Source organism: Falco rusticolus, chromosome 3 (assembly GCF_015220075.1).
Source record: "Falco rusticolus isolate bFalRus1 chromosome 3, bFalRus1.pri, whole genome shotgun sequence".
NCBI classification, from domain to species: Eukaryota; Metazoa; Chordata; class Aves; order Falconiformes; family Falconidae; genus Falco; species Falco rusticolus.
In genome coordinates this window covers 120,357,433-120,383,281 of record NC_051189.1, presented here as the reverse complement: position 1 = coordinate 120,383,281, position 25,849 = coordinate 120,357,433, and the positions used below count along the sequence as shown (strand labels likewise).

The following is a 25,849-nucleotide window of genomic DNA, read 5'->3' as shown; positions in this document are numbered from 1 at the left end:
TCTTGTTCTTTCAAAGGGAAATATCCCAAACTGTTAGTGCAGAAAGGGGTTTCCTGAAATACATGGAGAATGGTCTTTACTTCCCTGGGTACAGCACACTCTGAATAGGTTGAGTCTTGTCTGTGAGCCATGTGATATTGAGCTTGTCAGGATCCACTTCCAGGTGGCAGCTCATCTCAGAGGTGGGACCAGAGATCTCTTCCCCATTCCCTGGGGGTTAGTCTGGCTCCTGGCACCCCAGCTTTTCTGCTGGGTTGGCATTAGCTTCTCCAGTGGCAGGAGAGGGCTGCAAGCTGCTTGCCATTGTCACGTAACTGATCGCTCTGTGGAAAGGCAGCACAGGTGATGCAGCCTGACTTTTCTTCTCTGATGAACATGTGCAAAACCAGCAGCTGTAAATACAATGGTGCCACCAGAGTATTCCTGCCTGTGGAGTGTTCCTGTCCGCGTGGCTAATTTGGCCTGGGTTGGCAGCGTGGAGATGACTAAGGTGAAATGAGGGGAATCCTGCCCTAAGCATCAGCTCAAGTTCAACCTGGAAAAAACATGCTGTGCTGCAAATTTTCCATTCTCAGCACCTTTCCATGACAGCACTCAACACCACCACCTTCCTGCTGTTCTCTGGGGAGCTCACTCTGTGCAGGGCATTTCTGTGGTATGTGTAGGCTCTTTGCACTTCACCAGCTCTTCATGTACAACTCCTGAATACCACCTTTCCTGTCCATATATAGGAGCAAAATTCATCAGATGCTCATCCAAATCCTTTGCTGTATCCTGTTCTGCATGCTGACAGTGGCAATCTGGGTCTGTCTCAGTCCATTTTGGAAAATAGAAGAAAAAGTAATTTCCCTAGAGCTTTGTCTACACAGAGCTCTCTTTGCATCCTCTTACACTGCCTGCTTGCCCCCTATCACATCATATGCAAACTGCTGTCACCAACAAGACTCTTCACCGCTCAGCACCACCCTGCCTGTTGTCTCTTTTTGATTACAAAGATCTCATATCCTGCCTCTGGATGGTGGCATCTTTTTCCATCCGTTCTCCACTCCCCATGTGTTACGTTTTCAAACTGTTCTTCCCTGCTGGAAAGAGCTCTCTGAAAACATCTGCCAATCTTCTTTTTCCTCCTTCGACTCACCTCTGCTGTGAAGTGTCTGCAGAAATGGTGTTTTTCCAAAACATCGAGGCTGCTGTGCCAGGACATTCCAGCACATCGCAGTGCTGTCCTGCTCCATTCCCATGCGATCTCCCTGTGTCCATCTGCTGTGACTTCATATATCCTCAGGGCAGGAACTCTGTAGGGTACAAACTAGTTTTTTATTCTGCGTGCAGTGCCAGCATAGTGGACTTGTAGGCACCATGCTAAGACAAATAACAGGGTTCCTGTCTTGGGAAATTGTCTTTTTTCATGTGTGCAAGGTACTGACCTGCAGCACTGGGGAGCAAAACCTCTGTGTGCAGAAGGGGGGCTGGCAGGGTTGAAGGGGACCCATTCTGACCTGGGAAGGGAAGGGGAGAAGCCAGTCTGGAGTGCAGAGACATGATCCACGGGAGCTCAGCTGCAGTTACCAGCTTCTTTCTCTTACGAGCTACCAGAAAACCGCCACACCATGACAGCTTTTAGCCACTACTGCTTTGGGCTGAATGTTGAACTACAGACTCAAAGTGAAAGCCCTTCAATGTCATCAGCAGACCTTGAGGCTCTCCAGGGACTTCTTTACATATATTTTTTTTCTTTTTTCTTTCTGTTTAAACACCCTCCCACAAACCTTAGGATCTTCCACCGTTTGCACACACAAACACTGGTACATTTTTCTCTCTCCGTGTTATCTCTGTGAGAATTCCATGGGAAACTTTCCAAGGAGGGATTATTTCACAGTCCCTTTCAACCCACAGGGGAGGCAGCGGGACCCATGGCATTTTCCATCAGTGACTTGGGAGCTGGTCACCTCCTCCCACCAGCGCCACATTCTTTGGAGAGAAATCCAGACTGCCGGTGTGTCTCCATCCTGGAGATTGAGGGACTGCATCCCTGCCTTACTCATTTGCCAGCTGCTTTGCTGCTTGTGTCTCTGATCTCACCCACAAGTGTGGCATAACATCTGGGAACAGACGGACCATCGCGATCCCGCAGCCCTTGCAGGGCCTTGCAGGGGTGGGGAGTGTTGCATCCTTGAAAAGCTGGGGGTCCCTGCTGGAGCAGTGAGACCTGCATTGGCCATTTGTGCTGGATGATGGTCCCGTGAGAACCACTCTGCTACTGGGGCTTATGAAAACATTTGCGTGTCACAGAACTGTTATCTGAGGTTGTAAAACTGAATCTGTAGAAACTGTTTCTAAAACTATCAGGATGTAAGTGAGACTATCTCTGGCTGAAGAATATTTAGGGACTTCTTGAAGAAATTACTTAGGGCATGCACAAATACTGCTTAAGCTACAAAAGAGTCTGCTCTTGGCATAATGGTACTTTTTTATTATTACTGTAATCATTGTACACCGAAACTTCTGCACAGCAATTACCTAATGCATCAGCTAAAAGCAGATCTGTAAAATAGAGGTGGGTTGTGAGGTTTCTTTTCTTTTTTTTTTTTTTCTTTTTTAAGTTCAGTTGCAGAAAATTGAATGGGAAAATAGCATTATGAGTTTTCCAGATTTTTGCCTCAATAATTGTGGTATCTAATGTGCGTCAGTTCCAATTTAAAAGATGAGGGTTTTGAACTCTAGGTCCTGCAAGCACAACTTTGGCTCTGCTCACCTCCTCACACATCATCATGGGTAACGAAGGCTCTACCCCTGGTTACCCTTGTGCTGCCCTGTTTCCTTCAATTGCTTTGTATATGTGATCGTAGCTGCCTAAATAGTTGTGCTGATTATGTGTGAGAGCAGGATCCAGCTCCCTCTCTCTGGGCTGTCTTGGTTTTTGCAGCAACAGCAGAGGAGGGAAATGCCAAAGTTTTTTCAGTTGCCAAGTCAAAAATTCTGACTCTAGAGATGCCCTGGGGAGGAGCAGTGACATGGGAAGAGGCACTTTCTGAAGCACTTTTCAACTTGCTGTGAGTGGCCCTGAAAAACCATGGGGTGGTTGAAACTTTGCTGAATACTGCATGGCTGATGGAGGATGGTCCTTAGGGATGCGGGATTTTGTACAGAAGTGGGAATGGTAGTCACCAAACTCCTTTCAGAGTGCCTGGGCTGGAGGAGTGAGCTGCCTAGCTGGCAAGAAGTCAGTCACTTGGTCCATGATTCATTTACGATACATGGACCCAGTTCACACCATCCACAGCAAGCCCTGGCGCGACCCTGCCTGCCCCCGTGTCTGGGCTTTCACACTGGCTTGAGGGCTGGTTGGATTGGGGCCCCTGTTTTGGCTGTAGAAACACTAAAAGCATCCTGGTGTTCACAGATTCTGTGGGAGTGATGATTTACTGCCTCTTGCCAGCTGTTTCACCATGCAGGTCCTTCCCACCAGTCAGTCGTTATTAGAGTAGGGTTTAAAATCTGCTCATCCCGCTAGTCCAGATGTGTGCTGGAGGGTTGAGACACTTCGCTCCAGCTCATCTGGAATCTCTTACCTGCTAGAACCACTCTGACATTTGGTAGGACAAAATGTTCTTATGCAGTTCTGCTGTGTTTCTGCTGTCCAGTTGGACTGATGGTATCTCAGGCCTCCTTGGGACTAGCCCTCATTTCTTTGCTTGGCCATGACAGGAGACAGGAGGTGCAGGAAACGGGAAATAATTTAATCAGTTCTTACAAATTAGTATGTGTCAGATCCAGTTTGAAGGACGGTTAAGGGCCTGGAATGAGTCTGAGCACACATTTCCTTGAAGCATTTCTCTATCTACCAGAATAAGGTACAGAATTTCATTAATAATTACAACCCCTAGGTCCTGTAGAGCAGAATGAGGGTTGGTGCGATGGTCTTCTTGTAGGTCATAATCTAAGCTTAAGCCATTAGATCCTCTGGGATGTCAAGATGTCATAATAACCTAAGTGGCTTTGGGTATTTTGTCAGTGGTATTTATATCTGGAAATCAGAAATTCATCAACCATCAATACCCAGTGGTGATAAGGGCAAGAACAGACCAGAAAGTGATACTTACTATTTTTGTTAGTAGTGGCTCTCAGGCTGTCTTCACTCTGCCTTTGTATACGGTTTTGTTATCTTTGGGGAAAAATGGAGCAGGCAGCTGCAGCTGCTTTTGTTTACTACGTTTCAATATAGCCAGAGGCACTTCAGTTTCCATGCTATAGAAATAAATCTAGTCTACTAGGCTTTTATTTATTGTTGTTACTTATTAAGAGCTTTCACTGGGGAGTTGGACCTCACTTAGGAAAGTGTCAGACTCAGAGAAACCATTCTATTCCATTTTGCCTTCCAGCAGCCAGTGGCTGGCAGAGCCAAGGTGCATCCCTCAGAAGCCTCAGCTGGCAGGAACCTCCCAGGATCCTGCTAGCGAGGAGATGTACTCTGACATCTTGAGGTCAGCCACAGGTTACACTAGGGAAACACATATTGCAAGAGACTGTGAAGGACTTGGCTGATGCTGCCAGACCCATCCGTACTGCCTTCTTGCCTGAAGTCTTTCTGAAGGTCTTGAGACCCCAAAGGGGACCATTTCTCTTGCAAAACCACCCTGCTGCTTCCAATCAGCTCCCTGGCTTCTGCTGGAGCTTCATGTGGGGTTGGAAGTAGGGTTGTCTGGCCTGTCTTGTGTAGACATTTGGAAATCAAGCATTTGTCTTGAAGAAGTTATTCCATAATGTGCAGGATATCAGGTTCATGTCCAAGGTTCTTTGAAATCAAGGCAATTCCTGTTATTTCAAAGCATAATCAGGCCGCGCTTGGATGGGGCCTGTGTTATTGTTAATGGCAGGCAGTCTTAGATGTTCAGGGTTTATTGTGCCAACAGTTTATGGATGGGTATTCATGCTGCTGGTGAAGAAGTGAGTAAAATTCAATACTCCCTGCAGGGCTCTTGCTGGAGCTGCTGGAAGCCTTCTACACTTGGAGGAGAAGTGTTTGGGTTTCTATTGCTAAGTAACAAAAGGATGGGGATAAAAACAGTTCCTGAACAGCATCCCCCCTCCCATGCCCCCATACACCTCCACTGAGAGCTGAGCATTGCGGCCTCCTCACACCAACTAGAGGGAGACTGCATTCCCCAAGGAGAGCATCTCCAGCATGTAATGGTGGAGGTGAAGGGACTTGAAAGGAAGTTTTCTTTTCTTTCACCCTTCCGTTTGTCCTTATGGATTCTTCCTGTGACGCTCCCCAAGTCTATCACTGACTGAGCAGTGGGAATGAAGATGTAGGAGGTTGCTTTAAAAGCATCCTTGCCAAAGCCTTTCAGAAAGTCTTTCAGAAATAAGCTCACACATAAGGAAGCCCCATGAGACAGCAAGAGGAAAACAGATGTGGCAAAGCAGACATCCATCAGTGAATGGGTTTAGCCTGAGCCATTCTTGTGGCTCATTTGTGTAGCAGAATTAGTCCTTCCTATTCCGTCTGTGCACTTCTGAGTAGTAGCATGATCAGCATTACTAACATTGGCTGATAGTAAAGGAAAGATGGAAGTAACCAGTGACCCCTGTATTACATTGCACCCTTCTTTGAGAGAAAGGAGTAGCATCTCCGTTGTTTGCAGGGAGTTTTTGAAATTTGCTCGAGTGAGTTAGCTGCACCAGAAAATGCCTCTTCTTCACCTTGTGAAATGCTTTACAAGTTTTACTCAAATAAGAATGGCTGGAAATTCCTTTCTCTCACTTGGAGTACTCAGGGGGTTAAGTAGGTGGCTTGGCCAAACAGTAAGTAAACACAAGATTCCTTGAAGACGGGACATACCACCAGCACCAAGGGTGCTCACAGGGGAAGTGGCTTCAGGTTGCCGATGCTGTTAAAATACCAGGTTCTGTAGCTCTGACTGTAGCTCATGGCTTGTCCACTCTAATGAATACCAAAAGCCTCTTAATTGCCCATTTGAGTGATTAGAAATGTTCATAATAAAATGCATTTATTGATGTCAAAAAATAATGAAAATTTGGAAATGTCATATCACATATCTTCCAAAGCTTGTCAACATTAAAACTAAAATTTTAAAGATCGTCATCTAAGTTGTAGTCAGACCTATAAGGCTAATGGTTAAGAGGACAAACTTATATGTGGTATTTCCTGTTTTCTAATTAATGGAATTTGTAACTCTAACTGCAAATTTATTTTATTCTATGATTTAGTTATACAATTTTTTCTTTAGTAATATATACTGAAATTAGAAATAGTGCATAAGGCATGGAGTCAAGACACTTAAGTCCTGAAGCAGGGTTGGTGTGCAGATGTGATAACAGAACTTAACATCTCCTAGACTTGTCTAAAGTGTGAAATGAAACCCAGTACAGAAATGCCTAAAGTCTGGTGTGATGGAATCAGTTCGGTTCGGGGTAGGGCTGATGGCCTCACCTGCACAAAGCTTCAGCAGCCCTGGCCAGTCCCTTGCTCCTGCCGGGGGGTGCTCGTTCAGGATGCTTCCCCTCACCAGCCTGGATGCGGTGATCTCTGGCATCATCTGTTCACTGAAAGCTCGGAACCTGGGGCTGAAGGGCAATCGATGAGCCAGTTGGGTCTGTTCAATTCTTTTAACTGCTGAGTGTTTCTTGTTATTACTGAGGTTGTCTTTGCCATTTATTTGGTCTGTTCATGTTGCAGCTTGTAGCTCTGCAGCAATGTTGGCAAGTGGCTCATTTCAAGTACGTGAAATAAGCTTAGGAACCTTGACTTGACAGTGGATGTTGTTGATCTCGGCCTCAGTTTCTTTGCTGCTTCTTGTCCCTCTTAGTGAAGAGTAAAGTGGTTTTCAAATGCACCATTCAGTGCTGCACCCCCCTTTCCCACCACAGAGGAGGAACGGGACATGGGGGAGCTGGGCTGGGAGTGCCTCACTCCAGAGCAGTAGCAGAACAATGCAGTTAAATTTCCCTTGTGTGGTGTTTGTCTTAATTACTGTTTTTCGTTATTTGCAGAAATGTCATTTTTTTTAACACAACAGTGTTTTAGTCTAAAAACGTGCATCATGGCTTTTTTTTTTCTTTTTTTTTTAAACAAAGAACCAACCTCATTAGGTATCATCTTTCTAAGTCTCACCACAAAAGCAATTAGCATTCAGGCTGAATATAAAATATGTTTTCTATGTTAAAGACCATACGGAATTGGCTGCTACACTACAGATTTATTGTAAAAGCCAGTAGATGGCTCTTTTTTTTTTTTTTCCTGTTTGCCTACCAGTAATTCCATTGACTGTGAATGGGACAGTGCAATTTGTAGGTCAGTGATCTCTGCAAGCAAAGGAATTACTTGCAGAAGATTAAGCAATAATTGGATGAAACAATGTAAATATAATTTTGGACAGAATACTAGAAAAAATTTCCAACCCAGCCTTCTGTTAAGTGTCAGTTGAGTTTGTTTCTCAAGTGAAATGATGAAATTCCACTTTTTAATAATTTAAAACTAAGCGATGTAGCAATGGAGAGCATACAGAGGCAGCAGTGATTTTTTTCTATACCTGTCTCAAAGACACAGAGGTGTGTTCCTTTGAGGTATAAGTTGTAAATGGGATATTTATGCATTTCTAATAGGCTGGAGAACAAGAAGGCTTGTATCAGAGGTGTTGACAGAAAAGAAAATGCATTTCTGTAGCATAGTCACTGGAGTCAATGGTTACTCACCCTGTCCCATGGCAGGAATATTAAGCTTGTTTCACCTTGACTTGTGTTAGGTAATGGGGGCCAGTCTGATAACAGCGCTCCCCTGTGCTGCATCTTAATGACATGGCGTCTGGCAAAAACTAGACCTGGGTCAAAAATGGAGCAAGCAGAGCACCGTGAACCCCTCAGAATGGACAGGCACCACGCAGAGAACTCAAGGAGGAGACAACCATGTCTGGGAGACAAGCGGCTTTAGGAAGAAATACTCAAAAATAAAATCTTCTGGACCAGCCCATGCATCAGGCCTAGAGGTGCTGAGCATCCTCTGTATCACCCAGTTGGACTAGGAGGGGATTGAAAGCCAGAGAAAATTCATCCACAAATGGAATAAACTCTGAATCACAGGGAAGTGTCACTCCCGAAAGCAGATTTTTTTGGCCAGAAAATGTCTATTGAGAGACTCCATTGACTGCTACATCACAGATCTACTTAATTCTGTAGTGTGTGCATTTCTGCAGTTGATAAATGGACTAATTAGAGATGAAGTATTGGTAGTATTTACCCATGTAATTAATAGCTGGCTCAAATCAAGATTGCCATAAGGAGTGGACATGACTTTGAAAAGGACTGGATTTATGCCGGACTACTGAAAACTATGCTTCCCAGATGAAAAAGTCGGTAAATGTAAAAAATACTAGTAGCATCAACCCTTCAGTAAATGGTGTAGAAAAAAAATCTACTTGGAATAAATGTGGAGGTAGATATAACGTGATGGTACCCAACCTGAATGATGAGGAGTCATGTGTACCCTGAAAGTGTGCTTTTGTCAAAAAGGGGACGTTCTTTATACAGGCACACAGAAAAGGATTAACTAAATGCTTTTATGTTTATGCATCTCAGAAACCAAATCCTCATGACGGTAATTTCTCAGAATGTCTGTAACTGTGTTAAGATAAACTCTAGAGTATATTAGTAGCAGCTTCAAAATAGAGCTTGATCCCCCCTATAGATCCTGGAGCTAATGACCATACAGCAAGAGTAGTGGGCAGAGTATTTTGATGTAGGCACTTGCTTCTTAGAGTGGATATTTCTGTTCCACAGCCTCAGTGCAGTTTGAAATAATTCTTGAGTTTTAACTGATCTCAATCCAAAAGAGTTTCTTCAAGAATTTGATGATCTGTTGAGGACTAACAAGTGTTACAGACCCTAACATGCCTCCAAAAATACAGGTACTGAAGGGAGTGCAGTCAGTACCGAGAAACAAAGCACTGGATTAAGGCCATTAAACATAGCCCTTCCTCCTTGACATGGCAAGCAACAGAAGGCCAGGATGGCAACCTATAATTAAACCAGCAATGGCATCCAGACTTGTTCATAGCACTTAGAAAAATAGTTGCAGAAAGAGCTGTTTTGGGAACAAGAAGTATCTGTGTCAGACGAGAATCAGTCAGACAGAGTCATTAATGTCAGATTCTCTGGAAATTGTTTAATCAGTTCTGATGGGGGTGGAGGAGGAAGAAATGGGATTGAGACAGGTCATCTATGGGGATTTCCATGCTAGACTTTCTCTATGAATATTTTATGAATCAGCTGTATGAGTTTGTGGTGGTTGTTTTTGTTGGTTTTGTGGTGGTTTTTTTGTTGTTGTTGGGGTTTTTTGTTGGTTTTTTTTGTTGTTGTTTTTTTTTAATCCAGTATTTTATTCTATTTGTATGTGATCTTCAAAAGGGAAAGGTGGTGCTGGAGCAGTGCCCTGGGAACAGTGTGCATGTGTATCCATGTGGACTTTTGTGTCGTGACCCAACCTGTTTGGCTGGTGCTGGGAAAAAAAGCCCAGCCTTGCGTTAGCAGTCATACAGCATTAATTTATTCTAACAGCGTAGAGGGAAATCTTCAGAAATGGACATGTAGAGGTGGAAGGCAGTCATGATGCTTTGTGATGCTGCCATCCTGGCCCTGTCATTGCAAAACACTGCAGCAGCTAATGACTTTCTTTTTTCTTCCCTGTTTTATGCCACTGTGGTGGTGGGATGAGGTGTGTAGATTGCACGTGCTCTGCAGCAACTGTTTGACTTTTGCTTGGCATCTTCTGAGGACAGGGACACATGGCCCAATTGTTAAACAGAAGTGAGAGACTGTGGAAGTTTTTGCATTACTCCTCTGCTCTTGCAATTGGATTTAATGGAAGGGAAGCCCAGAAGGGACTAATTAGCCTGTGCACACAATCAATGTAATTCCACATTTCTTCATGCTTAGGTGGCTAAAGCTGGCCACCTGGCAGGGACGATACACACACTTTTCACTGAAATACTTTCACCTTGCAGTGAATGTACTTTCATTTTTTCAGTCTCATTTCATCTCTAATTGCATTTTAGTAATCAAGCCCAGGTTTTCAGCTTGTATAAAGCAGTGTAGTACTATTTATATTGATTTTTTTTCTGAAATAGATGTGTTTTTATAGCCATTTGCAACAGCAATTAAATGATTAAAGTGTAGAGAGGATGAAGTTGTGTAACAGCAGATAGAGCCATAATGAGTATAACCATAATTTTATTTCTAATAGACTAGAAGAGGTCTGATGCCACAACCCAAAGCTGAATCAAGCTTTCTCTCAAGCATAACATTTAGAGAAGTAATATAAAACTGCACTGCTTTTGCAGTTTTATTTCCATGTACAACATTTGCTGGTATTGTGCTTGCTCTCTGTTGGATTAATTTAATTGAAGGAAGTCCTGTGGTCTGTTTTGGACATACGACGCTGCTGGAGGGCCAGCTTCAGGATCAGGGATCAGCTACAGCTGTCAGTGGAGCAGTCCTCCCACCACAGACCAGCTCGCACACTCCCAAATGCTCTTCTCCCTGTAGCCCACAACACTTCTTCAATCAAAATAGGCTCTATAGGCAAAAGGATTTGCTTTTGCTGATGGAGAAATGCCATTAAAAGTCATTCTCTGGCCTGTGTTTTTATGCTAGTAAAAGCTTCTTGTGTGGATTTGGGTTGTTTATGCATATTTTCTGTATTGCTCTCACTCTGGCTGTTTGTCTACCTCTGGAGATGCTCTGTGTGTTTTACAGAGGTGTCAGCATTTGTGTCAGCTCTACCAGTGAATTTACAGCAAGAAGCTGTGTCCAGTGAAAGGTGCTTTAAAGGCTGAACATGCAGGAGGTGTTATACTGCTTAAATTCATGCCACGGCTTTGTGCAGGGTAAATATACTTGAAGACATTGGACATCTTTTTTTCGTATGTAGCTTAAATTTTCCACTTTTTGGTTTTACTCTGTGGTTCTTGGGATAACTGTCAATATTAAATGTCTCTTCATCCTGACTATGACGTACGTCTTTCCAGACCATTAGCCTCCCTAGACATTTTACTGCCTGTGGTTCGATATGATGTTTAAATTGCTCACTTTTGGTACACTTTCCTCTCAAATTCATCTTTGCACCCATCTCCTTCACCAGAGATGCTGTTTCCCTTCCATTTGTTCCGGTTTGCTAGCATCATTCAGACTTCAAAACCCAAAAACCTGGACACAGTGTCCTAGATGTGATCACATCAAGAGAAGCTTCCTTTGACTTGATGTTTCTACATTGACCTCCCCATGTCCTGGTGGTCTGGCTGCCTTGTCACAGGGCAGTGCTATAGGAAGCAACTCCTGTGGCTTTTTTCAATGATATATGGGCTCTGCCAGTGTTCATGTTTTGTTGGAAGCCTGGAGAATCACTGATCTGCTTTTGGACAGTGCCTTGACCACCCATGGTGCTAGCATCACTTCTGAAGCAGCTGGCTTGTCCCACGCAGCCCCAGTGCCACTGAGGTCGTGCTGACAGAGCTGTGATCGCAAGGAGCACACTGTGGGGATACACCCACTTTATTGCTTCCCATTCAAAGAAATGTGGAAAATTGCCTTAGGTAAAATCTGAGCTGTGAAGACCCACCAAGGATATTATAAAAAGCAGAAAGAGTAACTTAGGCCTGAGCTGTCCTGTATGATCTTTTTCTTTTGCAGTGCCACAAAATTCCTCTTCCTCCTATCTAGGCTTAGATTCCCGCAGAGAGAAAAATGACCAGGATGCATTTATTCCTGAAGTTGCCTTTAGAGTCTTTTGCTGAATTGATGTCCATTTTGCAGCTGTGGTGATCGGCATTGCTGGCAAGCCAAGGGGACATCTTGCTCAGTGGGACACCCACGCTGCCAAGGAGTACAGGTTTCCATGCTGGCAGACATGCTGTCTGGTGCTTTATGTGTGCTAGTGACTGTACGAGTAATGACTGTATGAGTAGTGACTGTATGAGTAGTGCTCCTGTCCCCCGGGAAGTGCCTCATCCCGTGGCACCCAGCACGCAGGGGGTTTACATGCAAGAAAGCTGGTGGGTCTTTGATCATCCCTCTTTTTACCTAAGCAGACTGGATGATCATAAGCAACATCTTCCTCGTTGAGGTGCTGCTCTTTGGTGAGGCTAGAGATGTTCCTGTGCAAAATGATTTAAAGGGTTTCTTTGAAAAAGTATGATCTGTTATTGATAGGACTTGATGCAGAAATAACAATATTCAGTGCTCAGAGTATCATGGAATCATTTGAGTTGGAAAAACCTTTGAGATCATCAAATCCAACCGTTAACACAACACTCTCGAGCCCACCACTAAATTATGTCCCCAAGTGCCACATCTATGTGTTTTTCCAGCACCCCCAGGGACAGTGACCCCCCCATCTCCCTGGGCAGCCTGTGCCAGTGCCTGGCCACCCCCTCGGTGAAGAAATGTTTCCCAACACCCGATCTGAGCCCCCCGGCGCAGCCTGAGCCCGTTTCCCCTTGTCCTGTCACTTGTCGGCTGGGAGGAGACCGACCCCCCCTTCCTACACCCTCCTGTCCGGGAGCTGTAGGGAGCGACCAGGGCCCCCGTGCCCCCACCTCTCCAGGCCGACCCCCCCCAGCTCCCCCAGCCACCCCACACCCCCTCAGCCCCCTGCCCGGCTCTGGACACGCTCCAGCCCCTCTGCGTCCCTCTGCCCGTGAGGGGCCCAACGCTGAGCCCAGGGGCGCGGGGCGGCCCCGCAGCGCCGAGCGGGGGGGCGGGGGTGACGGGGGACACGGGCACTGCCCTGGTCCTGCTGGCCACACCATTGCTGGTGCAAGTCAGGAGGTGCATGTTTGAGATTCTGTGAATTCCATTTACTGGAGGGATGATTGGTTTTCCTGGTACAGATGAGATTTTGGCAGGAGATAAAATGAGAGTATTTATCACTTGCTCCTTCTGAACTCCTAAATGATATGTACACTTAAATAAGCTGTTAAGCTCCTTTAAGAGTGCCATATTATAATTTATCTTTGCAAATTTCTACTCCAAACAGAAAATTCCTATATTACTAGCCAAAAATTAAGTAGTTAGTAACTAAAAGACAATCTAACTGCTACTGGGTAATAATGTTTTATTAATTCTGTGTTAACATATTTGTTGGGGGAATATTTAGGATGAGAAGCTTGAGCCACATTAGCACTCATAAGACCAAAAAAATCCTGGATATGTTCAAAATCTTTGAGTTGTGCCTCTAAAACATTAAAAGCCCAGTGCATCAAATGAAGCGTTCCAAATTTTTAAAAACAAGTCAAGTCAGCATTTTTCCCCCAAAATGGAAAAATTTCTTCACCAAAAGGGTTGTCAAGCACTGGCACAGGCTGCCCAGGGAAGGCAAGGAGTCACCATCCCTGGGGGTGTTTAAAAGTGATGTAGATGTGGCACTTGGAGACATGGGTTGGTGGTGGGCTCGGCAGTGCTGGGGTAACGGTTGGCCTCAATCATCTCAAAGGTCTTTTCCAACCTAAATGATTCCGTGATTCTATGAACAAACTTGAAACGGTCGCAGAAGCTTGGGGAGAAGATGTGCTGGTTTTCATGTATTTCTTGTTGCTCCTTGTGTGGAAGAGACATTGGCAAAGCCGCAGGGTTTCCAATCAGACACCAAGCACCTGCGGTCAGTGCGTCTGTCATGGTGTCTCCCCACTTCCCCCTTCCACCCTGCAGCCCCAAGCAGCCATGGACCTGAGATGTGTGAGGGAGTCCTGAAAGGGAGCCGTGCTGGTAATATTTAATCATCCGCTATCAGCGATCAGAGGGAAGATTTGTGATAGGGCACATCCATCCAGCTCCTCTGCATCAGCAAAGAGCCCCATGCACTGGAGGCATTGCAGCACGTGGGGGTGGGAGCAGCGGCTGCCAGGCGCTCGTCCCATGCCAGCAGTATGTGTTGCTGATTAACAGATGTAATACCCCTCGGCCTCTGTGAGATTCCCCATTAGTACAAGCCAGCTACTTGTCTTTGGATCAATCCCCATCTGTTACCTGAATCGGAGCCCACTCAAAATGAGGGTCCCCTTGCTCCAGGCACTGTGCTGTGCCTGCGGCGGGAGATGGTCCGGCCCCGACATCTTACCAAGCAGAAGGCCCCGGGGTTTGCTGCCTGTGAGCTGGTCATCTAGCATAGTGTAATTCTTCCAATGTTAAATCTTATTTTAGCTGCTGATACCTAATTCAGGGGCAGAATGATGTTCATAGAAACACCTTCACACCAGGCCTCTTTGCATATGTCCAGTTAGGGTGGTAGGATCACATTCAGCTCAGGCTCTTCTGCAGCTTCACTGGAGACTGGCAAGTGCTGTTTGCAAAAGATCCATTACTTCAGGCAAGGAGGAGGGAATTTCTGTGCCAGGTCCTCCCATACCCATACCCAGCTCTTTCTCTGTCTTGCAATGTCATTCTTTGGAATTTTTTTGTTTGTCTTGGTGCAATATCCCTGTCTGGTAAATGGGGATGCTAGAAGGTTTTATGATGATTTTAGAAAGCTGGAAATGACATTGTCTGGTCTGAATTTTGTAAAGAGATCCTTCTGTTTGTTCTGCTGCAGCTTGGCTTGAGTTAAGGGAGATTTCATACTGTCTGGCCCTTAGGACACACCTCTGCCTGTGGTGGTCCTCAATGTCAGCTGCAGTCTTGCAGGGTCTCCCACCCCCTGTTTCCCTAAGGTCTGCAGCGGGTGAGATGAAGGACTTACACTGCACATGCTGTTTCAGAGCGGGGATTCAGGTGTCACCGTGGAAGAAGTGGTCTAATCATCTAGTAGGGAGCTGTGAGAAAGGCAACAAACTTACTAGTGATAGTGACATTATAGTAGTTACGCATTTATCAGCAATCTGGCAAATTTTGCGGGTGGCATAAAACATAAATTAGATTAGTTAATGCCAGGGCAGACTGTCAGGAACTTCTGAAAGATTTAGCCAGGCCAGATGAGTGGTCATCCTGATGACAGATCAAATGTGCCATCACTAAATCCAGAAGACTTACACCGAAGGCAACAACCGGAGCTACTCAGTTCACTTGACTCTGAACTAAATGCAGCAGCTCAGGAAAGGGTTCAGATATCTGATTCCTGTTACTGTGCACCAGAAATCCAAAAAGCAAACAAGTGAGTTTAACAAATGTGAAAACCAGTTGAGGAAATACTTGTTCAGTTGCTGCAAAACTAACCAGAGATGTTCTTTACCATAATATATTGTCAGGCTCCAGATTCTGGAAATTCATAAAATCAGGCTGCCTCCATGTGACTGGCAGAGAATGTAAGTGCAGCTGCTGCGGTGAGGCTGTGACCAACAAGGTCACATCGGCAGAGACTTTGCAGGGCAAGGAAAACTCCAGGGGGTTGGAGAAAGCAGGAGAGAAGGGGTGATTCAGTCCGACTGTGTCTCAGTGAAGCAGTAAGTCCCCCAGAAACCTGCTCTCCCTTCCTGCCTGTGAACCACCAAACTTCCTTCCCCCTCCTCTCTCCAAGGTTTTATTGTGTGGTTTTCAGCCACAGGAAGATTTTGGATGTGCTCACAGCACTGAGAGGGGAAAAAAAAAAAAAAAAAAAAAGAAGAAAAAGAAGTGTCTGTGGCTAAAAAGGATAGCCAGGTATTTGTACCAGCAGATATTAAGAACTAAGCCTGCTAAAGCCTGCAAAGGAATAAATGCTTCATGGGTTTAGGTTTCAACTAGGTGTAAGGGAAAAAGTGGAGACAAAGCTTTCTCAAGGTTCATGTTTTCCCGTTGCTGCGTTCCCTGTGGCTCCTGACAGCAGTGACTGGTTTGGGGCCGTACAGCTGAACCTGGCACTGCCTGCGGGTCCTCTCATGCTGCCATGGCTGCGCCAGCTCCTCTGGTTCTGAAAAGCATTTGTGGTGGTTGTGTGATATTCAACACAGGCATTTGCTAGCAAAACCCAGCAAATAACCTTTCAAAAAAGCATCAAATAACTGAATTTGTATCTTTTTGTGTGTTTGTTTGAAAGAACTATTTCCTGAATTAGTCTCCAAGCTTGTAATGACCAGTTAGCTCCCTGGGTTTCAGATCATCTCGGTGTTAGATGGGAGCTGTGAGTCTGTAGGAGGTGTAAGTTGCTAACTACAGGGTTATGAATTCCACAGTGCTCTGGCAGAGAAGCCCAGATTTGCTGACACAGACTCCAACTGTGGATATTAAAGGGATCTGGTTACAGCAAACGTTATGGAGCAGGAAGATCCTTTGTCTTCACATGAAGTGAGCTGTCACTGATTTGTCTTCCTGAGGCAAATCATATGAGCCTATTGGATCCACAGAGAAACCAGTGTCATACGGAAGTAATTACCTCCATAAACATACTATAGCCTTCAGTGTAGACAGATGGCATTTGCAGCAGCCTTCTCTATGTTATGGAAGTGTCACCTCCCTTGCTTTCTTCTTGTTTGTTTTGGTATTTAAGTTACCTTTCTTTTTCTCTTTCTCTCCCCTCCCCGTGTGTTTCACACACCATCTCAGGGAGCTGTAGAAAAATATCTGTGTTGAAGGATGGCTCAGTCTCACAGAGCGTCAGATAAACTGCAATGTCTAATTTCAGATCAAATCACGTGTCCCTTTTTATCCAGGAAAAGCCAGCCCCGATAGTTTTAATGAGGCTGAAGGGACTGTTGGACACAAAGAACTTGCTTAGAGATTTCCATGTGAGAGTGTATTTGTGGGTAGTGCAAGTACAAGGCTGATAAAGGAGCAATTTCAGTTTTTAAACGGCAAGGTGATTACCAGCACAATGACAGAAAGAAAGGAGGGCAAGAAGGAAGCTTCAAATATAAATTTGAACAGAAGGAGAGGAATCAGGATTCCTGACCTCCCTTTGCTCCTTTTGTGGCTTTAGCGTTAAGTCACTGACTGAGGAAGGGACACTGGCCATCCCTAACCATTAGTTCTGTCTGCCCTGGTGTCTGCAGGGCTAGATGGGGAGAGCTGGACTCGCCTGGGGGGGAGGCTGGCCATCAGTGTGTGCTCTCCAGCTCAGGCCCCTCTGGCCAAATAGTGAGAACCTCGTGATGAAAGGGTTTTGGTATAGGGGTTTTGCTGGGGTGGAGGTGGGGGGGAAGGCGCAGGGTAGATGGCATTGCTGTGGCTTCAGTTACAAGAGGCAGAATAGAGTATCTGGGCTACCAGCTGACCCTGGTTATGGTCTGGAGAACTGCTGATACTGAAAGACAGAAGTGGAAGCTGTTCCCCCCACGTGTAGCCATGCACACCAAGACCTGGGTTTGCTGGTGCTGCTACTGGTATTTCAGGCTAGACTGGGGCTATCAAGACACCCGTTTTCCCTCTCTTCTCTAGCCTATGTCTGAACCTGCGTGGGAGATCTGTGACCTCATCACCTTAGCGCATGGGCAGCTCATCATCTTTTAAGCATCTGCTCACATGTCTCCTATGAAGCAGAGAAGTGGCTCAGCCTGCCCGTTACAGAAAAGACCTTGAGGCAGAGAGGCCAGGACTTGGCAGAGAGGAGGGGTTTAGCCCAGAACTCCCACCTACCAGGTGACACCCAGGCAGACCATTCTGAACATCACGTGTAGTAGGTCCCCCAAACACTCACGTGGAACTGAAATTCCCTGTATGCTTCCTAAATGAAAGAAACAATACGGGGTTAAGGGCATGTGCATTCTGCCTGGGAGGGGGTAGATCAAGGGGGTCGTGCAGTGACCTACCTGCTTTTAAATCCACACTTGGGGGTAACGGGGATGTATTTTCTTGGATGCATCCTGTACAGGCCATGCCATTATCCTAGCACTTCAGGGCTGGATTCATGTCCTTTTTGTATATTTTACTCAGTTTTAAATTATTTTTTTTTTCATTATAAATACATATTTTTTTAGAATGCACTATATCTTCACTTACTTAAGTGCTCAAGCTATTCCTAGTGCTGCTGTTTGTATCCAGTTTCTCTTCAGTCTGCTGTTTTCTCAACATTCTGGTTTGGAAAAGGCTTTATTGGGAAGATGTGACTGATGGTGTTGTGTCTTCGGATCCCCTATTAAGATGCTTGGATGTTTGGAGATTTCTAAAGACCAGAGATAATTCATACTGGATAGAAAAATGAGTTGCAAAAAGTACCACACTTCAAAAATTTGGCCTCTTAAAAATCTGAGGGGACCAATTTCGTGGTACCTTATTCTTCTTGTGCTGCAAGTACAGGAAATTGCAGACTCCATTTGCTAAATGGCAGGAGGCTAAATGATTTGTCTCAGTCTTAGAATTATTTTTCAAACCCCCATGACATAGCCTTCCCTATGCACTAATGCAGGGACAGAAAATAAATGAATACACAGTGTGAAGGAAGGATGACCAATCTCATTCTCTTGGGTAAACCTAAGTGAGGTATTGAACCATGTATTAAAGAGCCTGATGTCTGTGGTGCTTACATTTAGTACTAGCACAACATAGTTTTAAAAATTGGTATTTTCTTCTCTTTGTGTCCATTCTGGGTGTCTCATTCTAGCAGGAGTCTGTGCAGGGACCACAGCTTGCAGTGTGGCATCACAGCCTTCTCAGATGGCTCTCGCTGTTGCCCCAGTGGGGGGAAAGGCTGTGCTGCAGGAGGCTCAGGGTGTATTTTCTCAATACTTTGCATAGTGCGGTGACAGACCGTGCATATTTTGAAACACAGTATAAGCTGAGAGAGATGGTTCAGGCAACCAGGCTGGACTGTGACATATCTTATTCAGACTATTCTGAGTGCATTGGTTGGTGTTTGAGGATGGGGAAATTCAGGACATTTGGGTGGCTTTGTGACTTGTCTCAGACTTTGGGCTATTTGTCTGTACAAAGAAGCAGATGCAGGACACGAGGACAAACCCAGACAAGGAAGCAGGCATCTAGGCAAAAGCTTTGGAAGATATTTTGAATTTAGCCTAATTACCCAGAGCTAGCAAATGGTAAATGAGGCTGGTGGTGTCAATAACATGCTGAATTAATCCAGGAAAGTTGTGACTACTTTTGAGGTGGGAATCTTCTTTTTTTTTTTTTTTTTTTTTTTTTTACCATGACACCTGTTGCTCATAGGTACAAATCAAACGAAGAGTATGTGTATGTGCGAGGCCGTGGAAGAGGGAAGTATGTATGTGAGGAGTGTGGAATTCGCTGCAAGAAACCCAGCATGCTGAAGAAACACATTCGCACGCACACAGACGTCAGGCCATATGTCTGCAAGTACTGTAACTTTGCTTTTAAAACCAAAGGTAAGAGACAGACAGCTCCTAGCTCCTCTGCTTAGTATTTGACTTACAAGCCTTCTTGGGGGCACTGGTGAAGGGGAAGGGAAAGCCTTCCCAGGGTCTGGAAAATCCCAGGAGTCAGAGGGAGGGGGATGAGGGAGTCTTAAATTGGCTGAAATGTTCCGAAGAGGACCAGTCATGCGTTAAGTTGATGTGTGTTGTGGTGGAGAGCACTGGCTGCATGTGCCAGTCTGCAGCAGAGCATCTGCACCATCCGATTTGAGCTTCTTAAAGGGAATGATCCTGGAATACAGCTTCATTGGCAGGGATTTATAAACCAAACCACCCCAAAGTGAGAGCAGGAGCTCCTGGGTACAGGCACATTCCTGACCAAGCACCTGGAGACAGTCTTTGGGTGGCTTTTTATGCTAGTGCTCTCAAGATCTGTTTGCGCTGCACATTTCCATCCTTCGCAGCTGCATGTCGCTTTGACATTTTCTATATCATATCAACAGACTTCTTTCTCTAAAGATCTCCATTCCAGGACATCTAGTCATTAATGATCCACAACCTCATTAGCACCGGATATTCTTTGCAAGCGACCTTCATCATTGCCTCAGTGAGTGTGCGAGTGAACTCTGTCAGGAGCATGCAAAACCACATTGAAAAAAAAAGTTTCTTCCAAGAGACTGTGGGTAGTTTTCAAAAGTCCCAGAGGTGCCCAGGTCCCTTTAACTTCCCGTAAGAGTCTGGCACCATGGGTTTGACAACTCTCCCCACCATCTTTGGTTACAGCAAGTCTTGCAATAAAAATGCCAAGTTCATTTTCTCTGTTACAGTTTGACATAAATATAAAATGTCTATTGTAGCTCCATCATTGCAAATCTCAGAAGATGACACAGCTGGGAAAGTTAATTTTTCAGGAAGAGCATCAACCCCCAAAACGGTGCTATGCAAGAAATTGGCGCAGTGTGGGTGTGGGGAGGAGGCACCGTGCGCTGCGTGAACCGCAGCAGGGCTGCTTGCCTGGCAGTCCCAATGAAGGGCATGTCCGTGCCAGACAAGTGACCCCGACACCGGGTGATTCAGGCTGAGCGATGCCTGGAGCTGGTGGCTTTGTTGGTAAAGCTGGTGGGTGATTTCTGGGCAAAGACATGTTGGCAATCACTGGGTATATGGGAGCATGGGGAAGTGATACCAAATTTGAGGCTAAATTCTCATCAGAGACATGCAGCTGATCCGAGCGACGGTTCTTTCCCTCCCAGCCTGGAGCTATTTCTGATCCATTTTCTTTCTCTTTCCCTCTTGCTTTTGTTACTTTGTTCTGAAGTTTTCCTTTGAGAGGTGAATCCATTCAGCCTCTTCCATCTCTTCACCTTTCTTTCCACCATGCTTCTGTTAGGCTTTTATTCAGGATGCTGTGATCAAGCCATCCTTTTCACCATGTCTCTAGCTGCTTTGCTCTTCATCTCTGCTCCCTTGAAGCACACAAACCGGCAGCGCTGACGGTGCCGATTGCACACTGCAAATAGATGCTTGCCTCCAAGGGGCTTCCCTTCTTTAACTTTGCAGAGACTTGCATGAGGAAGGCAGCATGGAAATGCTTCCTTCAGAAAAACAGCCCAGTATGGGGGTTTGTATGCAAAACTATCCATTTGCCTGTGGATGCATGAGGGGACAGAACTTCCTGGGATCAGTGATTTCAGGACAAATAGTTGCATGATGGTAATTTGGAATTGCATGGAAATGGCTCTTTGCTGGAAGGGGAGGGGACAGTGGGAGCCCTGGCTGTGACAGTCAGAGCCCTGGCTGTGTCCTGTGGGCATGCTCATATGCCGCGTAACTTTGCAGCACTTGAGTAAAAGCTCTTTGCTTTGCTGATGGAGACACAAGGACCTCTGGAACAGTTACTGGGAAGTGAGGAAAAGATCAGCCTTGTGTGCTGATAAAATCATCAGTTAAAGGCCAGTTACAGAATCATTGCTGTTGGTGATGGAGTGTGAACCGGAGGTTTGCAGAACTGGATGTTTCACAGCTTGTTTTGCAGACGTCTAGAATAAGTTTATTTGTACCCTGATTCATGAGGATCCTCCTTCCCTGTGTGCAGTTTTGCGACCACATTTAATTGCAGAATGGAGAAACTGGAGCTCTTGCTACCGGACTGCACTTGCAAAAATATAAGCTGAGTTGAAGCTCTTTAGAAATCCGCTTTCCAAAGTTAATTTTAGCCTTTAAAGTAAACTCAAGGGGGCTATCTGTGGAGCTGTCTTCATTTTGGCTGTGGTAGATCTCTCCAGCATGATCTAATGCTCTAAACTCTCAAGTAGGCTGGAAGCGGTGAAATGTTTTTTATTATGATGTTTGATGAGGATTTTTATCTGGTTAAAATGTCTCCCTCCCCGCCCCAGAAAATCCGTATCTGTGTTCCAAGAACCTGGAGAATTTTTGTAAAAGGAAGAGCTTTAAGTATTTTCCTCTTTCCACTAATTACACTGCTTGTCTGCTTTTTGTGCATTTCTGTCAGTGTAAGCAAAGCTGTTCCTTTGGGTTATAGAACTGTAAGGGATTTTTTTAAATCGTTATTATTATTTTAAAGCAAATCCATGAGATTTTTGTATGCTCACTTAGCTGATGGAAACAGCAGTCTTGGAAATTTGGTTTGTAAAGATTTATTTGATTTTACGTTTCTGGACCAGATATAAATGTGCCTCTTTAATGAGGTGTTGCTGCCTCTACTGCAGTAGCGCTCTCCTGGGGGCTGTGTTACCGTGGCCTCCAAGAGGTTGTTTCGGAGAAGTTAAGCAGCTTCTTCATTGTTTTCTTACCAGGAAGGAAATGAAGAAAAAGTTGCAGTCTTAACAATTCACCCTTTCAGAAAGGTCAGGGGGAGCTTTTCCCTTGAGCACCATCCCGGAGGGGACACAGGGACTGCCAGCCTTCCTTTGTCACTCATCTCCAGCCCCCCGAGGGAAGGGCAGCCCCCCCTGCACTCCTTCTCTTGGGTCATGTGGGGATGTGGGTCAGTGTTGACACATTCATTCCCCTCCTGTGCAGACATGATCCTTTTCCACAGCTATTTTCTGTTCTCGTTCAGGCTTACATCAGACTCTCACGTCCTGATTGCTTAAGATTTCTTTAAAACTTCTGGGCAAAGCATGTGGAGCAGCTTGCTGTGTCGATGCCGCTGCCTTTGCTGGGAGGTCAGAAGGGACAAGGAGCTGCATATTAATTTAAAAGGTGCTTGTGTAAAGGACATCAGTGCCTGTTGGCTGGAGATACCCATTTGATAGTCTAGTCCACTCACAGTTTCCAGACACCAGACTTCTTCATGTCCTCAGCCATAGTCTTCCTTTAATAAATTAGTTTGCAGTTCCTTAAATCAGCACATGACAGGCACTGAGGTTATTGAACATGTTAATATATTAAAGGCATTACCCCCTCAGCCCTTAAAGGCAAGGGTATAGCTGCACAGTTTATTATTATTACTGCTCTAGCAGACTCAGCGCTCTGCTAAGCCTCCTCTGGAAACTACATAGCAGGTCCAACTGGCAGAAAGCTCCGAAAGAATGAACTGCTATTATAGCAGGGCAGATGGATATATAGATTTGCAAAATGTCCCTGCACCCTGTGTGTGCTAGGGCCCTTCCTTAGAGGCTGGGAGGAGGGAAAGGCTTCGAGCATCCCTGTGGAGCCACTGCTGGGAGGAGGCTTTGGTCCCCCTGCTTCTCAGGGTGTCACAAACCTCCGATGGGATGGGGACAGTTATCCTCAGGAATTTGCTGCCTGCTCCCTTACACAATGGGGCGTGAGACGTGTTGCTGGGATCAGAAAATGTCCCAGTGGCCCAGACAGGAGATGAAACAAAACGCTGTGAGTAAAAGGGCTTTTCAGCTTACCAGGGAAAGGTAAAAAAATAGAAACAAGGGCTGGAAGTAAGAGACTGGCAAAATCAAGTGAAATATTAACTGTTATTTTTTTAAACAGTGCAGCTATTAAGTCTCAGCCCAAGCCTCAATGGGAATTATGCTAATTCTCTGTGTTTTGAAATCTGCAAATCCAGCCTGGGTACCTTTCTGGAAGATTAGTTTTCAGTCAATACAAGCTGATAGGCTTCATCAGAAGATGGGTACTATTTTATAGCCTGCATCATTACAGGCAGGCAGCCTAGATGTTCAGGTTTTCTCCTTTAATCTTTAAGTCAGTAAGTATGAAAGATAATAAATATTATTTTTTTTAGAACTGAAATCTTTTGCCTAATAAATTACATAAATTAAATCTTTTCTTTTCATAGAGTCTCACTTGGGAACATTACCTCCTTGCTGAGACCTAAATCAAGGCCTGCACATTACTTAAGTCACACATAAAACCTATTTCAAGGGTTTATCTGGGATGAAAAGTACTGGCCTGTGGCTGGTTCTCTATGTGTGAGTGCATCTCACAGCAAAATGGGAGTTTGCTAGTTACAGGGCAGCTGTTGCTCTCCTTGACTGTTATTTTAAAAGAGGAGTATGAAAGTACCTGGAAATCTGTCCTGGAAAAGCTGTGAAAAACGTCCTGGAAAGCTGTGAATGTTTGTATCAAAATGTCGCCTTGGATGCTGAGATCATACAGTTGATCATTTGTTGGGGTTTTTTTGTTGTTGTTGTGGTTAAATTGTTCACATTTAAAAGAAGAAATAGAAAGCAGGGTATATGCCCTATACAGACAGGATAATTTCCCCAGGAATCTTAATGTTTCTGTTGCCTACATTTTGCTTTAACTCTGCCACCTTTAAAATACAATAATGGATATTCTGAAAAATTAATTTCCCTCTTTAACAGGGAAATCACTTCTAGTCCCTATTAAGCTGCTTTAAGTGCTTTTGGAACACTAGAGTTTTAGCTTTCAAAACAACACAAGTATTTAAGCTGTTTTAAGTCCAGAATAAGACCTCACAATAGCAGAAGAGCTTTAGCAGCTGGTAATACATAGTTATAAGCAGGTGTAATGCGAGCGCTGTGCTGATGCTGTACAGACTCCTCCAGTGCAGCAATAACTGGGCTGGGGTCACAATTTCCACTGGTTCCTGAATTTATTTAGATACAGCCAGTTTATTTCAAATCTGGGAACTTTTTGGTATATAATCCTTAAAGAGGACCACTTACCTGCTTAGGAATCAGTATAACTCTTCTGTTATCTAAATCCAGCTTCTCTACCTGGTAGTTTCTCTCTTGCTCCTTCACATGCATTTTTCCCACTGTTCCCAAGGAAGCAGTGCTGTGTGGGACTGAGGCTGGTTTGGGAGTGTGTGGGGTGTTTCAGATGGGAGCCGGAACTCTGTAAGACAAGTAGCTGCAAGTCTTTCCTTGTAGGACTCATACCCAGCTTTTACTTAGGCAAAGTCGTGTTGATTTTACTGGAAATTTGTTGAAGGACTTTAACATTTAATCCTGCCAGCATTAATTGAGGGGTCTGAAACCACAAACTGTAGAAAGAACCCTGATAAGATTGATATCCTTGTCCTCCAAATTGCTCCCAAGATGGTAACTCAGCTTCTCAACTGGAGTAAACAAGCCTCAAGCTTTTAACTGCCTTAAAATGATGCAAACTTAGGTCAGATGAGAATCTGGCCTGCTGAGTCTCCCTTCTCTGAAAGGACAGCAGCATCTCTACTTTGCTGGCATTGCTTCTTGGTGTGCAGGCAGGGTGCTGTACATGGATAGACTGCACCTGGGGATTTGCACCGAGAGCTCTGCAGGCTTACTTTGTTCATCAGCGCGTGTGGGTGTTACCTTATCTCATCAAATGGGAATGGAAGATGGAAAGCAGAGCAGAAAAAAGTAGAAGGCAAAAGAAAGCAACACTTGCAATGAACTGGTCCTTTGGTATTTTGCATAAGCTCATTTGCAAAGTGGGATGGGGGGTGGGTGGGTGGCACTGTCTGTGCAGTGCCTTCCAGCTCAGCCTGTGCAGGCAGCCAGCGTGGGGAAGGGAGGGGAGAAGCCATGGCCTTGCCTTGCACAAGGACAGTTGCCTCCAGTGAAAGAAAATTAAAAAGGAAGTGACACTGATGGCTTCTGGCAGAGCCTGTCAACTCGAACCATTGCCCAGGGTGGAGCTGAGTCAAAGCAGAGGCGCAGTGAAGCGATGGGCAGGGAGCTGCAGCCTGCCGCTGCACCAGCTGGGCTCCCCGTGGCTGCCCAAGTCCTGCAGCAGCAAAAGGGAGAGCGCATGTTCGCTGCGAGCAGCGCTGGAGCTGGGACAGCGAGGAGGACCGGGGTGTGTAACCAGCCTTTAGACATCTGAAGTGGCCAAGGTGGCCACTGTATGCCCCCGAGGACCAGAGTCCTTTCCTTGAGTACAGGGGTGCCTGCAGTCTTGCCCAAACCATGGCACTGCACAGTCCCCCTGAGTGATCAATGTTATGCCCTCCCGGTTTAGCCAAAGCCAGATACACACAGCACGGTGAACTACTGAGCTTGTTTTGGGGATGTGGTGGCACCAGAATGCCTGGTGAACCTCCCCTCCCCACTCTTCCCACCATGGGGATCACAACCAAATTCCTGAGAGGCCACAGACACCAATAACCAACAGCCCCCTGCTCACACCAGGCATTTACTTGAGCTTATTTTCTG

General features: G+C 45.3%; 1 protein-coding gene across 1 annotated transcript in view; it reads left to right on the top strand.

The window, feature by feature from the left end:
- The window catches only part of HIVEP3 (HIVEP zinc finger 3), a 70,019-nt gene that overhangs the window by 28,015 nt on the left and 16,155 nt on the right, over nucleotides 1–25,849 (top strand). The window contains exon 4 of the mRNA XM_037381538.1: nucleotides 19,084–19,259. Within this exon, the coding sequence (XP_037237435.1) occupies nucleotides 19,084–19,259 (176 nt within the window). The remainder of the gene's footprint in view (nucleotides 1–19,083; nucleotides 19,260–25,849) is intronic.